This window comes from Megalops cyprinoides, chromosome 7 (assembly GCF_013368585.1).
Source record: "Megalops cyprinoides isolate fMegCyp1 chromosome 7, fMegCyp1.pri, whole genome shotgun sequence".
In the NCBI taxonomy this organism is placed as follows: domain Eukaryota; kingdom Metazoa; phylum Chordata; class Actinopteri; order Elopiformes; family Megalopidae; genus Megalops; species Megalops cyprinoides.
The window spans coordinates 18533998-18546244 of NC_050589.1; the positions used below are offsets into that span (position 1 = coordinate 18533998).

General features: G+C 40.0%; 2 protein-coding genes across 2 annotated transcripts; both read left to right on the forward strand.

Moving 5' to 3' along the window:
• The first annotated feature begins 1546 nt into the window (after window positions 1-1546).
• On the forward strand, window positions 1547-4570 carry mtg2 (mitochondrial ribosome-associated GTPase 2). Its single transcript, XM_036533842.1, has 7 exons — window positions 1547-1621; window positions 2227-2460; window positions 2754-2901; window positions 3135-3250; window positions 3348-3566; window positions 3693-3831; window positions 4056-4570. The coding sequence occupies exons 1-7, from the start codon at window positions 1604-1606 to the stop codon at window positions 4448-4450; spliced, it is 1269 nt and encodes a 422-aa protein (XP_036389735.1). The 5' UTR covers window positions 1547-1603; the 3' UTR covers window positions 4451-4570.
• A 4314-nt stretch (window positions 4571-8884) lies between these two features.
• On the forward strand, window positions 8885-12026 carry LOC118780171 (uncharacterized protein SCO4629-like). Its single transcript, XM_036532519.1, has 5 exons — window positions 8885-8956; window positions 9146-9269; window positions 9398-9550; window positions 11216-11398; window positions 11908-12026. Exons 1-5 carry the CDS (start codon window positions 8885-8887, stop codon window positions 12024-12026), a joined length of 651 nt encoding a protein of 216 aa, XP_036388412.1.
• The last annotated feature ends 221 nt before the right edge of the window (window positions 12027-12247 follow it).

A 12247-nucleotide genomic window follows, 5' to 3' on the forward strand; every position in this document is an offset into this window, starting at 1 on the left:
CATATATATCATTATTATTATTCTGTTTTAAAGCTGGTTATAGTCTAAAAAAAATCACTGTAAACCATTTGATATTTGCGTGTGTGTGTGTTTGTGTGCGTGCGAGTGAGTGTGTGTGCGTGTGCATATGTACATGCCTAAGTGTGTGTGTGTGTGTGTGTGTGTGTATGAGAGAGAGAGAGAGAGAGAGAGAGAGATAAGACTATAGTGTAATCATTGACCAAATATGAATGTTTCATTTGAAAGTAAATTGTACTGCATTGCTTGTTCTATATTGTTTTCTTTTTGTTACACTTTCATATGAAAAATAAACTTTCACATTTTATATGTGTCTTTACATGTGCAGCAGAATTTGATATATAGTCTGATTTTCTGTGAATGTGTCTTCTGCATTCACAGAAACATTACACTTGTTGGGCTAGCATTGGGGTGTGTTGGGCTAGCATATGAACCATTTACATAGAACAAGGTGGTTTTAAAGACAGAAGAAAAGCTTATTTTTTTATAAGTGGGGAATTCCCCAAATTTTATAACACGTTGCATGTTTAGCAGGATCTGAACACAAGTCATGCTATATTAAGTCATCATTTAAAGACACATTTGAGAATTGAAGACACTGAGAAATAAAACAGCTTCATATAGTAGCACCTGTCACCAACATCATCACAAACTGGCCAAATGATCATTATAAACTGAAATGAGTACCACTGCTAATTGGCTTGGTATTTTTCACTTATTCATAATAATTTTTCATAATCTTATGGTGGCCCCTGAGTTTACACCACACCAAAAATTGCTTTTGTGAAAAGAATTTATAATTTAAGTGAAACAGGGAAGAAATAATTGAATTCAAAAGAACTATTAGTAACTCTGGTAGTATCTATGCTTATTATAAAAGCATAGATACTACTTCATGGAATAATCAATGCACCTTCTATAGAGGCAAGTAGGTTACTCTAGCTCTAATGTACCAAATCTTAATGCCAGTTGTAGACTTACAGTCACATAATTAGGAGGAGAGGTTGAAGAGGTTCAAATACTGAACAGTGTGACCAGTCGCATCATTATTTTAGTGAGAGGAAGCAACAAGAGTGTCCTCATAGAGTAGGACTTAACACCCTTTATACGAGGCAATATATTTATGTTAACTGTTACATTTACAGTCATTGGATTGAATATTCATCAGGCATACTCCCAGACATCCTCCTACAGCAGGGAATTTATTGTCCAAGTGAGAAGGCTAACAAGTTCATTGATCAAACAAGAGCTATTTCCATGCTCCAGGCAGAGTTGATTGCTGGACTGAATTTCTTTCACACCTTTTTTTCCAAATGCTGTAGCGAGAAATAAGAAAGAATGAAAGAAATATTTTCCATTTTATCTGTATTTTTGAAATCACTGTTTTGCAGCTTAAAAAACAATAAAAGTATTCAAAAGCCTCATTTTAGGACTTCGAGGATGCGCTCGTCGCTCTCCGCGTTTCATCATCATTGTGGTAAAGTCTGATCCTCGGAGCTTGCCGTAGAGTCCCAACTCATTTGTCCAACAGCGTAGGAGACAGTGCTGCCTTTGAGAAATGTGAATCAGAAATTGAAATAGTTATATGCTTTTCTGGAAAATGGTAATAATATGTGTAACATTGTTTGTAGGTATACTGCCTTAACGTGTTGGCATTTTACTTCGTCGTTAACTCGCTAGCAAGCTAGCATAAATATTGTTGTTCAGTCGTTTTTTGCTAACGTTATCTTTGCTAGCTAGCTTACTGTACGTTACAACAGCTCTTACATTGTGAGCTAGTTTCAGTTAGCTAGCTGTCTAACAAAATACGAGCTGATGTTCGTCATCTGTATTAATTTGGCTGATGTCAGCAAGCTAGCTAACTACTGTAACACAATTGCTAGCTTGCCGGAAAACTGATATTAATCTGAATAATTTGTTTCATTGTGTTATGTGTGCAAGATAGTAAATCAACTCGTATGCTAGGGCGCTCTGCAAATGTGACCTGACAAGGCACCAACTTCAGCTAGCTCTGCAAGTGGGCTACGTCTTGATAGTTTATAGCTGCCTGTAGTTACTATTTACTTTTTAGTGTTTGGTCCTCTTGCACAACTAGGTACTTAGGTGACGATAGCTACATTGCTTTAAATTGCTAGCTAGCTAATGTTGGCTAGCTAGGTTACTCACGAGACCTTAATTCCTCATTTGACTTTGTCTGTCCCACCTTAGTTCACAATGTTAACGCCATCGAGTCTCGTACGAAGATGGCTAGTACAAGAAATCCAGCGAATATACTGGAAATTGGCTGACAGGAGAGCTTTGCGTAGCGCACTATTTGTGGCTGATAGCCTAGATCCGCGCTGGAAAAGCCACGGGGCCGTGGGCTATTTCTCCACGAGTAGTTCGCTCAGCGGTAAGGCACGGGGAGTTACGAAGAAGGGAGCCCTTTCTGAGAAGAAATTGGTAAGTGCGGTCATCCATGTATTGCTAGCTAGTCATTACCTAAATGTCGCAGATCTGATTTGTCTTTGTATGTGTTGCTTGATAGTATGGAACAAGCAAATAAGAGTGGTGGGGATCAAGCTTCACTGCTATGTAAGACATGCGAAATAAAACAGCCTGCATTAATGCAATGTCAAGACAAACTGCAGGACGTAACTATGAAGACCATACCACAAATCAGTGGCTGCATGTGCAGTGCTGGTGAAGCTTCAGTACGCGAGTGGAGAAAATGTTATTCTTGCCTTCTCCCTCAGACTCGCTACTTTGTTGATCACCGTAGAGTTACAGTGGTGGCTGGCTCAGGTGGCAAGGGTGCCAGCACTTTTCACAGCGAACCCAGGAAAGAGTGGGGAGGCCCAGACGGCGGCAATGGAGGTGACGGAGGAAACATTGTTATTAAAGGTAATCGTTAAATACTCGGCTGTTGTGGCCCCTGTATGGTATGTTTGTTATTACTTAAAATTATTTGTGTATAAAGGAATATGCTAAAGACTCACAGAAAACAAAGGCGGAGAGGGTGAAGAGATCCTGTGAATTCAGTGCAGTCAATGTCTGCTTCATGTTTCACGTGTTATTCTGGGCACAGTTTCCGTCAACCGGTGTTTTTTTTTTTTTGTGGCATTTCACGGTTTCAGTCGACCGGCAGGTGAAATCACTGTCGCTGGTCGCACCAGTTTACCGAGGGGAGGATGGAGAACCGGGGGGCAGCAAGAACTGCTACGGCCGGAATGCACACACCACATACATTAGAGTGAGTGTCTGCGTTTCCCTCGAAGACCATCTCAATTTTCTAAGGCTAAGAGCACACATGTCACAGTGTAGCATGCGTTTCCTATCGTACGGTGCAGGTACCAGCAGGTACCATTGTGAAGGAGAATGGGAAGATTGTGGTGGACCTGTCCCATCATAACCAAGAGTATATCGCAGCCTATGGTGGAGCTGGTGGCAAGGGGAACCGATTTTTCCTCTCCAACGAGAACCGTGCACCTGTGAAGGCCACCCCTGGAGAACAGGGCCAGGAACGGGTCGTGCATCTGGAGCTGCAAACCTTGGCACATGCAGGACTGGTGAGGGAGAGAGGGGGGCAGCTAGCTGGCACACTGATGTATTTCTTGATATATGTGAAGTCTCTTCATATCATAAATTTAAGATTCACAAGTACAGCATAGTGAAACTTTTTTGTTGTTCCTCAGGTTGGATTTCCAAATGCAGGGAAGTCTTCCCTATTGCGAGCCATCTCCAATGCAAAACCGGCTGTTGCTGCTTATCCCTTCACCACACTAAATCCCCATGTTGGAGTTGTGCAGTACCGGGACCATGAGCAAGTGGCGGGTGCGTGAGCATGAGTATTGATGTGAAAGAGGCAGAGCAAAATCAATGAAAAATCAACTTGCATTTCTGAGCTTTTTTCACCTCACTGAAGCAAAAGAAGAATGAATTCCAAATTCTCTGATAAAGTCTTGAGGGAGTAGGAGTAGGGGTGTTATGTTATTAGTTCATTTTTTTTGTTTGAGTTCTACACCAAATTACCTGTTTTCTGTCCCTGTGATGGGCAGTGGCTGATATCCCGGGGATCATCCGAGGGGCGCACCTGAACCGCGGCCTGGGGATCTCTTTTCTGCGGCACATCGAGCGCTGCCGCTTCCTGCTGTTCGTCCTGGATGCGTCAGCCCCAGAGCCCTGGGCCCAGCTGCAGGACCTCCGCTTCGAGCTGGAGCAGTATGAGCCCGGGCTGTCCGAGAGGCCGCAGGCCATTGTGGCCAACAAGATTGACCTCCCCGAGGCACGGGAGAACCTTGCCACCCTCAGGGATCGTGTGACCCAGAGGGTCATCCCTGTATCAGCGCTCACTGGCCACAACGTGGAGGAGCTGATCCTGCACCTGCGGGAGCTGTATGACGGGTACCTGCAGGCAGAGGAGCGGGCAGGGGCAAAGCCTGTGAAGTGGTAGCTGTCAGAGAAAGGAGCTGCATCTCAGTTGCTGCTCTCCACTGTTGGCAGTTAATGTGAGGGCCTTAAGAGTGTTTTAAAAACAGATTATTTAAGTATAAATTATTTGTGAAGCTGTGACATGCACTGTATATTTGAAGCTATGCATTTTTAAATAAATCATCTTAAATACGCATAATATATCTGCCTTGTTGATTTTTTGGGGGGTTGTTTTTGTGTATGCTATGTGGAATTTCTTCTGTTTTGAGACATCGGCATCTTTCAAAGTAATCTGGCTCAGCCCAGCTCTGTTAACATATGAACAATGTGCCTATCACAATATGAATATGAATGTTACAGAGGTACAAGTATGTCAGTGGTTGAAATGTATATTGTTGAGTAAAGCCACAGTGCTTGATAACCTGCATCCTCAAATTATCATTGATGGTGCAGATGTAGCTTGTAACCCTACTTAAAGTAAGGGTATGGTCTTTCATGATTTATTTTGTCTTTGCATAAGAAGGCAGAGGTTGGTAATTACAGACCAGTGGCAGTATCATTTCTTTGATACTCATTTTATCATTTAATAATTTTTTATAAGTTAATAAGTTTTAATAAGTTTTTAGTCATAGTTCCAATCTTCTTATTCAACTTTGATTCAGATATTGGATTATATTAAAGATGGATTGAATCGCTAGATCTTAAGAAAGCTTTTAATAATCAATGTTGTAATATTACTAAAAAGTGTCCAAGTGCCCAAATGTCTGGTTTTAATCATTTAAATGGTTATATGTGTGAATCATTGATGTTACTGGTACAATGCCTTATTGCTTGTGCTGTTCCACAGGGATTTATTTTTTGGTTGATACCATATGAAAATGTGATGTGGTCAAATATTAAATATTTGATGTAGTTAATTCAATTTACTGGCATCTGCATTAATGCCATAAAATATTTAAATATTTAATATTTTGATTTTAAATTTGATTTTATAAAAATCAAGAAGTGTTGAAGTTGCGTTTTGAACTGTGGCCTATTAGTACATGATTAATACTGTAGACAGTAATACAATAATTGAAAGTATGTACAAAATGTTCTAATTTTAGTAATAATAGTCCAAAAACTTTGAACTATTGGGATACCTTTGGACACATTTCAGCAGTGCTGCCTTTTTTAGCTTGCATTCCAAGGAAACCACAAACAGGTGATTTGATTGGGATGCCATTGTTAATCACTTCTGTGTGTACATAATCCATCAGCAAAGGATATTTACTAATGTAAGATTTAAAGACATGTCTCCTTAAGACATACATATCCTTCCTCTAAATTCTAATTTATATGATACCCGAAATTACTAATTGGCTATTACAAAAACATTGAAATATCACTATCAGATATCAAATATTACTATTAAAAAGTGGAGATGACACAATTTGTTATAGGAATGCTCCAGACAACTGCCAAAAAACTATAATGACAAGGAACACCCCAAAAGCACCCCTCATTAAGCGGTCTATGGGGACCTGTCTAATGACAATGAAGCTGCTACACTTTTTGGAGCATTAAAAACCTCCAGGCAGAGAAATACAAGGGTACATAATTCAAGGCCAAGTACATTAAAGTGTCTTGCAACAGGTTCTGATAGAACATGTTTATTTCTCATTCAACAAGTTATCCCTTCATGTGGAGAAAAACTATATTAATTAATACATTAATTAAAATATAATACTTAAAAAATATACTTTTTGGTAAAAAAAAAAAAAAAAAAACAGAATAATGGCAGTTTAAAAGTTAAATCAATTTCACTGAATTAAAGAAACAATTTTCATATTTAAGTATAATAGTAGACCAGTCTCTGCCAGGTGAATGTATTCTAAGACTATTATCAAACGTCTTATAAAATGATTTATATGGGGTTCTAAAATTATGCAATAAATTTAGGTTATGCATGATCTTTGCGGAGTACTAGTGTCCAAGTTAGCCAAACAAGTTATTGATGCGTATTGAATATCACCTCAAGATAGCCAAAGAGTTTGTGTTTTGCCAGTTAAAAGCAGAGTTAACCAATAAAAACAAAGATTTGCAACGCTCTGCCCAAAGTAGGGCCTTGACAGGCTGCATCGACTGATATTTTTGCATTTTGATGAAGCCCGCACATCCAGGGTGTGCATATTATTGGGTGCATGATTTGGACATGCGTCCAATACGTGATTTATCTGTCATAGAATCTATCATATCTAATTTTTCGATCGAGCTGGCCGTTGTACAGTGCCCTGTAGATTGTGTCAGGATAAAGAAAAGAAGACAAAGAGATGCTAATATTAATTGAGAAATGGATCTGTCGGCCAGGGCAGGGTTTTACCGCAAATTAACGCTAGCAAGCGGAGTGATTTCCTGATAAAACATTGTTGCGAGTATTACTGATATCGCTGCACACAACATGCCATTTAGTGGCATGCATTCAGTTATTGGTTATTTGTTGTAGTACACGTCTTGCAATATTTAATGGTTACTGGTTTGTTATGTGATCCTGGTGTCATTAAGGGCCAGTTTTGAAACAACGTTTTTCCCCTAAAATTATTTAAAATTAGTAGGAATTATTGGAATAATTTCGAATTATCAAAACGATATACTTTATTTATGATTTTAATATGTGGTTTTAAAATTTATCCAATAGTAATGATAATTCAGAAAATATTTTCAGGAATAAGTAAATGCTGCATATAAATGACAAGAAATACAATTTTAGAGAAAATGTTAGTGAAAATTAATGTATCACACATTTCACAGCACTATCGATGCAGGTTCTCTTTTCTGTTGTAGCAAAGGCAGGAAGGACTTTTATTCTGAAACATCTTTCTTCCTGGTTTCCTGGTTTCCTTGTGTGTGCGCTTTTCCTATTCCAATTCCTATTGGTTATTTGCTGTCCTAAGTAGGAGATCGGGACGCAACTCCGTTTACACAGCGGAAAACACACAGCATCTCATATCCCGGCTGTTCAAATATCAAAATTCTAATCTTGCTGAAATACTTCAAAGTGGATATCATATAGAATCATATAGAATGAATGACAATAGTCGTGTATAATTTTGTATTGGTGACATCACAATACTGTTATGAGGTAGGATGGTTTATTTGTTTCCTGTATTTCAAAACTAATTGGAAAACCAGTTCAGGAGTAATTTAAAAAATTGCATCTTTGAAAACAGATCAGAAGGTGGAGGTGTAGTTGTAAGTTGAACCAGGACTACATAAGTTTTGTATTGTGTAATTTTTATTATTTTTATTTTTAAATTATGATTATTGTTATTATTATTTAAAAATTTATATGTGATGACAAAAATAAAAAACAGCCCCTGTGTGTATGTTCCATGACTTCAATATGCGAGTTAAAATAACTGCCGATAAAGATGTGCATATTATTTGTCTCTAAAAATATATAAGATAAACAGGTGTGGCTGTGGTCCCAGCCTGCCTGCAGTGAGAGATGTTTATACCCTGCTCTTGCTGACTGGACTTCTAGACTGTCAATGGTGGTCTGTCAGATGAGCCACGAGGTATAGCCCACCTTGTGTTGTCATGTTGTGGACCGAGTCAGATGACGCATCAGGGGTGGTAAACAAAAGGCAGGCACAGTCACTGATAGGCAAAAACGCACCAGGGCAGCAGCTTGTTCCATCAGTGGAGCTCTCCTACAGGCCTCTGCCTGCTCCTACCTCCCCTGTGGCTCTGCCTTGCATTGCTAATCTAGGACAGAATCGCTACTCTCAGCACCGAGCCTAGCCAGTTACAGTAAGTGGTAAGGGGAAAAGCGGGAGGGATGCTGATGGAGATTTTTGTCCTGTTAACCTACTGGTAATGTCACAGTGCGTGACGATACACTAATGGTGAAGTGGCTGTATCATATAGCAATGATGAAAGCTGGCAGGAGCAATGGTAATTCTACTGGAATAAAATATACTTACAATGCTTTTTGTGCGTACACCGTTGCTGTGGAGGAGAAAAAGAAGGACCCGACAGTCGTGAAATTCAACATAAAACACCTCTGGTGAGAATCGGCTTGTTCTGAAACAAAAATTCAAAAGGCCTTTGTGCCTTTGGAGGGGCTAACTTCACATTAACAGAGGGCTACAAATACATATCTTGTTCAGATTTCTGTTTTTGTAGGCCTACTACAGCACTGTATGAAGTCACTTGATTTTATGTGTTGGCTGTGTGAGACCAAATGGATGGATCTGTTCGTTTTTTCTAATGTATATTGATATATAAATCAAGACATAAACAGAATTATGTAGTAGGAGTCCTATGAAGGATGTTCACTGGTGCCAGCTGCTAGCAGCAGACAGCATTGGGTGAACCTGGGGGGGGTGAGTGATGGTCTGAGAAGATTGTTCACTCACAGCAGACAAGACTGTGCTTTATGATGTTCTCTCTTTCAGGTGGCCATGTGAAGGAAATGGACGATGAGTGTGAGAAATGGGCTCAAGTTCTGTGGGACTACTTGTGTCTACACCAACCCCTTGAGAAGGTAAGGCATCTCCTATGTGTGTTTGTGTTTGCTTTCTCTCTTATAACTCTAAATCTACCTTGGCAGTAATATTTCCATGGTTGTTATGTGATTTTCTGTATTTATTGCGTTTGATGATACCTGAAGTTGAATATAGATAAATGTGATGGAGACATCAATTAACTCTTGATCAATACCCTCTCCTCTCAGAGTGATGTTATAATTGGTCTGGGATGTCATGATCTGCGCGTGGCAGAGAGAGCAGCCGCACTTTTCCTGGAGGGGTGGGCCCCTTGGCTGCTTTTTACAGGTTACCTGGGCAACCAGACTGCAGGTGAGGCCCAGGGGTTGACACAAAGCCCATATACCATACCATTATCCTCTGAATTCCACAGTCAGACTTTGTTAGTGCCGTTGATGTCAACTCATGCCTGGATAATGTCCTAGCTCAATATTTTCTAGGGGTCTGGCAGCACCCAGAAGCTGAGGTCTTCATGGACATAGCTCTGAAAATGGGAGTCCCCAGGGAGAAGATCCTGCTAGAGAAAGAAGCCACCAACACTGGAGAGAACATTCGCTTCTCTTACGAAGTCCTGAAGAAGAACCATGTTCCAGGTGGCTACTGCAGTTTTTTTTTTTATTTTAGACACTTCAGAGGGCTCCAGTGGCCCAGTTCGGCAAGGCTCTTGTCTTGAGTGTAGATTGAGCCTTATGGCTTAAATTAGATTCCAGCCACGGCATCCACTAACAGTGCCCACAATGGTGGAACAAATTGGCTTCATTGTGTTGGGATAGAGGGTGGGTAGGTTGACCAGGTTTCCTTTTCTCACTGCTCTCACACGTCCTGCAACTTGCCAGGTGCTTGTGAGTTCCTGATATGACATGAATGGAGATGTGTTTATCCTCCAATTGATGGATACTTCCCCACTTTACTGTGGTGCGTTGTTGGAGTGTGTGAAACAGCTGTTTGCTGTGTGTGAGTGAGTGGCAGGATTTCATTCATCTTGTTTCAATGTTCCTGCACAAGTGCTGAGATTATCATGGAGCGATGAGTCTAATGTGCAATAACATCACAACTTTAATAATAACAGAACATTCAAAGTCTTATAAGCCACATGTTAGGAGCTGGAGTTTTACTTCAGTTTACATAAACCAATGCCTACTTGCACTAGAAGACAAAGTAGATTGTTAGACATGTTGGCAAACCTTCTGCTACTGGTTAACAACATCAGTGTGACACATTTTAAATCATAGTCACAGTGAGCATAATAAAAGACACATGGAACTACATCACCAGAAAGGAAAATATGCTTTTGAAAGATGAAAACAAAATGTACAAGAGCAATACAATACTCTGCTACTGTACTGCTACTAACAACAATAATAATAACAGATTTTGGACATGACACCAGCAATTAGCAGTAGTCACAGAAAACACCTGAGGCATTAAAATTTTTACCTCTGATATTTTCTTACAGTGTAGGACTGTCTTTACTTACAGTAGATTTCCCATGTTCTGAAAGAGCATGTTGTTCAAAAAAATCTGACAACCTGGCAGTGAATGTCTTCTCTGTCCTGAAGATATCACAGACGTAGTTGTTATAGCCACATTAATTTGGTGATGCCAGACCAAGAATTTTGGCCTAGTTAGGGATAAAATGTGGTAAACAACTTGGATGAGATGAATAACAAGTTTGTATTTTTCACAATGGACTTTGTTAAACAGGTTAACAGTTGTGTTGTTGCAAGACATACCTGATCAGCTGTCAAGCTTGTGTAAGCAAAACGAGCACTTTCAAGATATTTGTCACCATTTCTCACTTCTATTTTCTCTCTCAGGACCAATGTGTTGCAGCAGTACCCATCAGGGCATTTTTGAAATGCCCTTAAATTTAAGCTATTTAATATGTATTGCTTGTGCTTTGGTTGTGTTTGCTATTTTCAAAATTCAATACACATCTTAATTTCACATCTGTGATCTTTGTGCACTCTGAGATCTGTGCCGTTGTCGTAATGCTGTTCTGCCACCAGAGGGATTAGTGAACCACATAATGGCAATGCACAGTTAAGGCACTATTTAAGTACTATTTACATATTTTGATGGCTTCCTTATTTGTGCAGGAAATTCATCAAAATGGCAATGGAAGGATGGAATTTACATTGTTTTAGGAGCCCTTAACCTTGTTAGCACTAAGCAAGTATTTAGGTGCCTGTAGTGCTACATAACATCCTTCATAGGGTATATAACAGAAGTGTTACATGCCACTGTGTCTGTCTAAGCTGGCAGGGTGATTCTAGTCCAGCAGCCCTTCATGGAACGGCGGGTGCTGGCCACCTTCCTGCGCCAGTGGCCCGGAGAGAAAGAGAACACACATGCCATCGTCACCTCCCCCTGCACTGACTTCGCCCAGTACCCCCACCCCACTGTGGGCACTGTTCATGACCTGATTGGATACATGCTAGGTACCCCATCAAAATTTGTCTGTTACTACTACTTGTAGTACTTGCTGTTTATTTTATATGCAGTATTGCAATGTGTTTTGGATTCTGTGATGTAGTGACTGATATATGGTAATATGCTTGGCTTCCCAACCCTTGTCAGGTTGCACAAGTTAACATGGGTTGCACAGGTTGCACCTAAGGGTAGGGCTTGAATAGTGTTATGCTCACACTGACTGGTCTTGGAGTGTTGTTAACCTGGTCTGACACTGTTGCTCATTCAACTTGAGTGGACACACGTACGTCTGCTAAATGAATGTAATGTAATGTCTTCTAAATGAGTGTAATGTAATGTGTTGTTTATATTTGTGTGTGTCCAATTATAAGGCATATATGTTGCATTCAAATACAGAAGAATGCATTTTGTTGTGATTGATATTTTTACTTACACACAAAGTGCTGTGTAAAAATGGAACTACAGCACTGATACACCTGCCTGTGATTTCTCACATCCTCTGTGGTTTGCTTTTCAGGTGTCATTGAGAGAATCCGAGACTATCCTAAGAAAGGATTCCAGGTTGAGCAGGAAATCTCACCTGATGCCCTTGCTGCTTATCAATGGCTTCTGCGTGCCGGATACACTCCTAAATGAAACAACCACCAAACATGCATCTGTAGATTATTGGACATTTTAATTTTGTTTTTGTGAAAAGTCATTTCCAATGGTTGTGATCAGGAAGACAGTGTTCTGGAGTCCAATACATGCATCATAAAAGGGGAGAGATCCACTTGTGTCTAATCTCACTTTTTCTGCCTGTTCATCAAAGTACTTCTCTTCCTGTTTGGAATTCCTGTTTCTGGTCTTTTGACTTG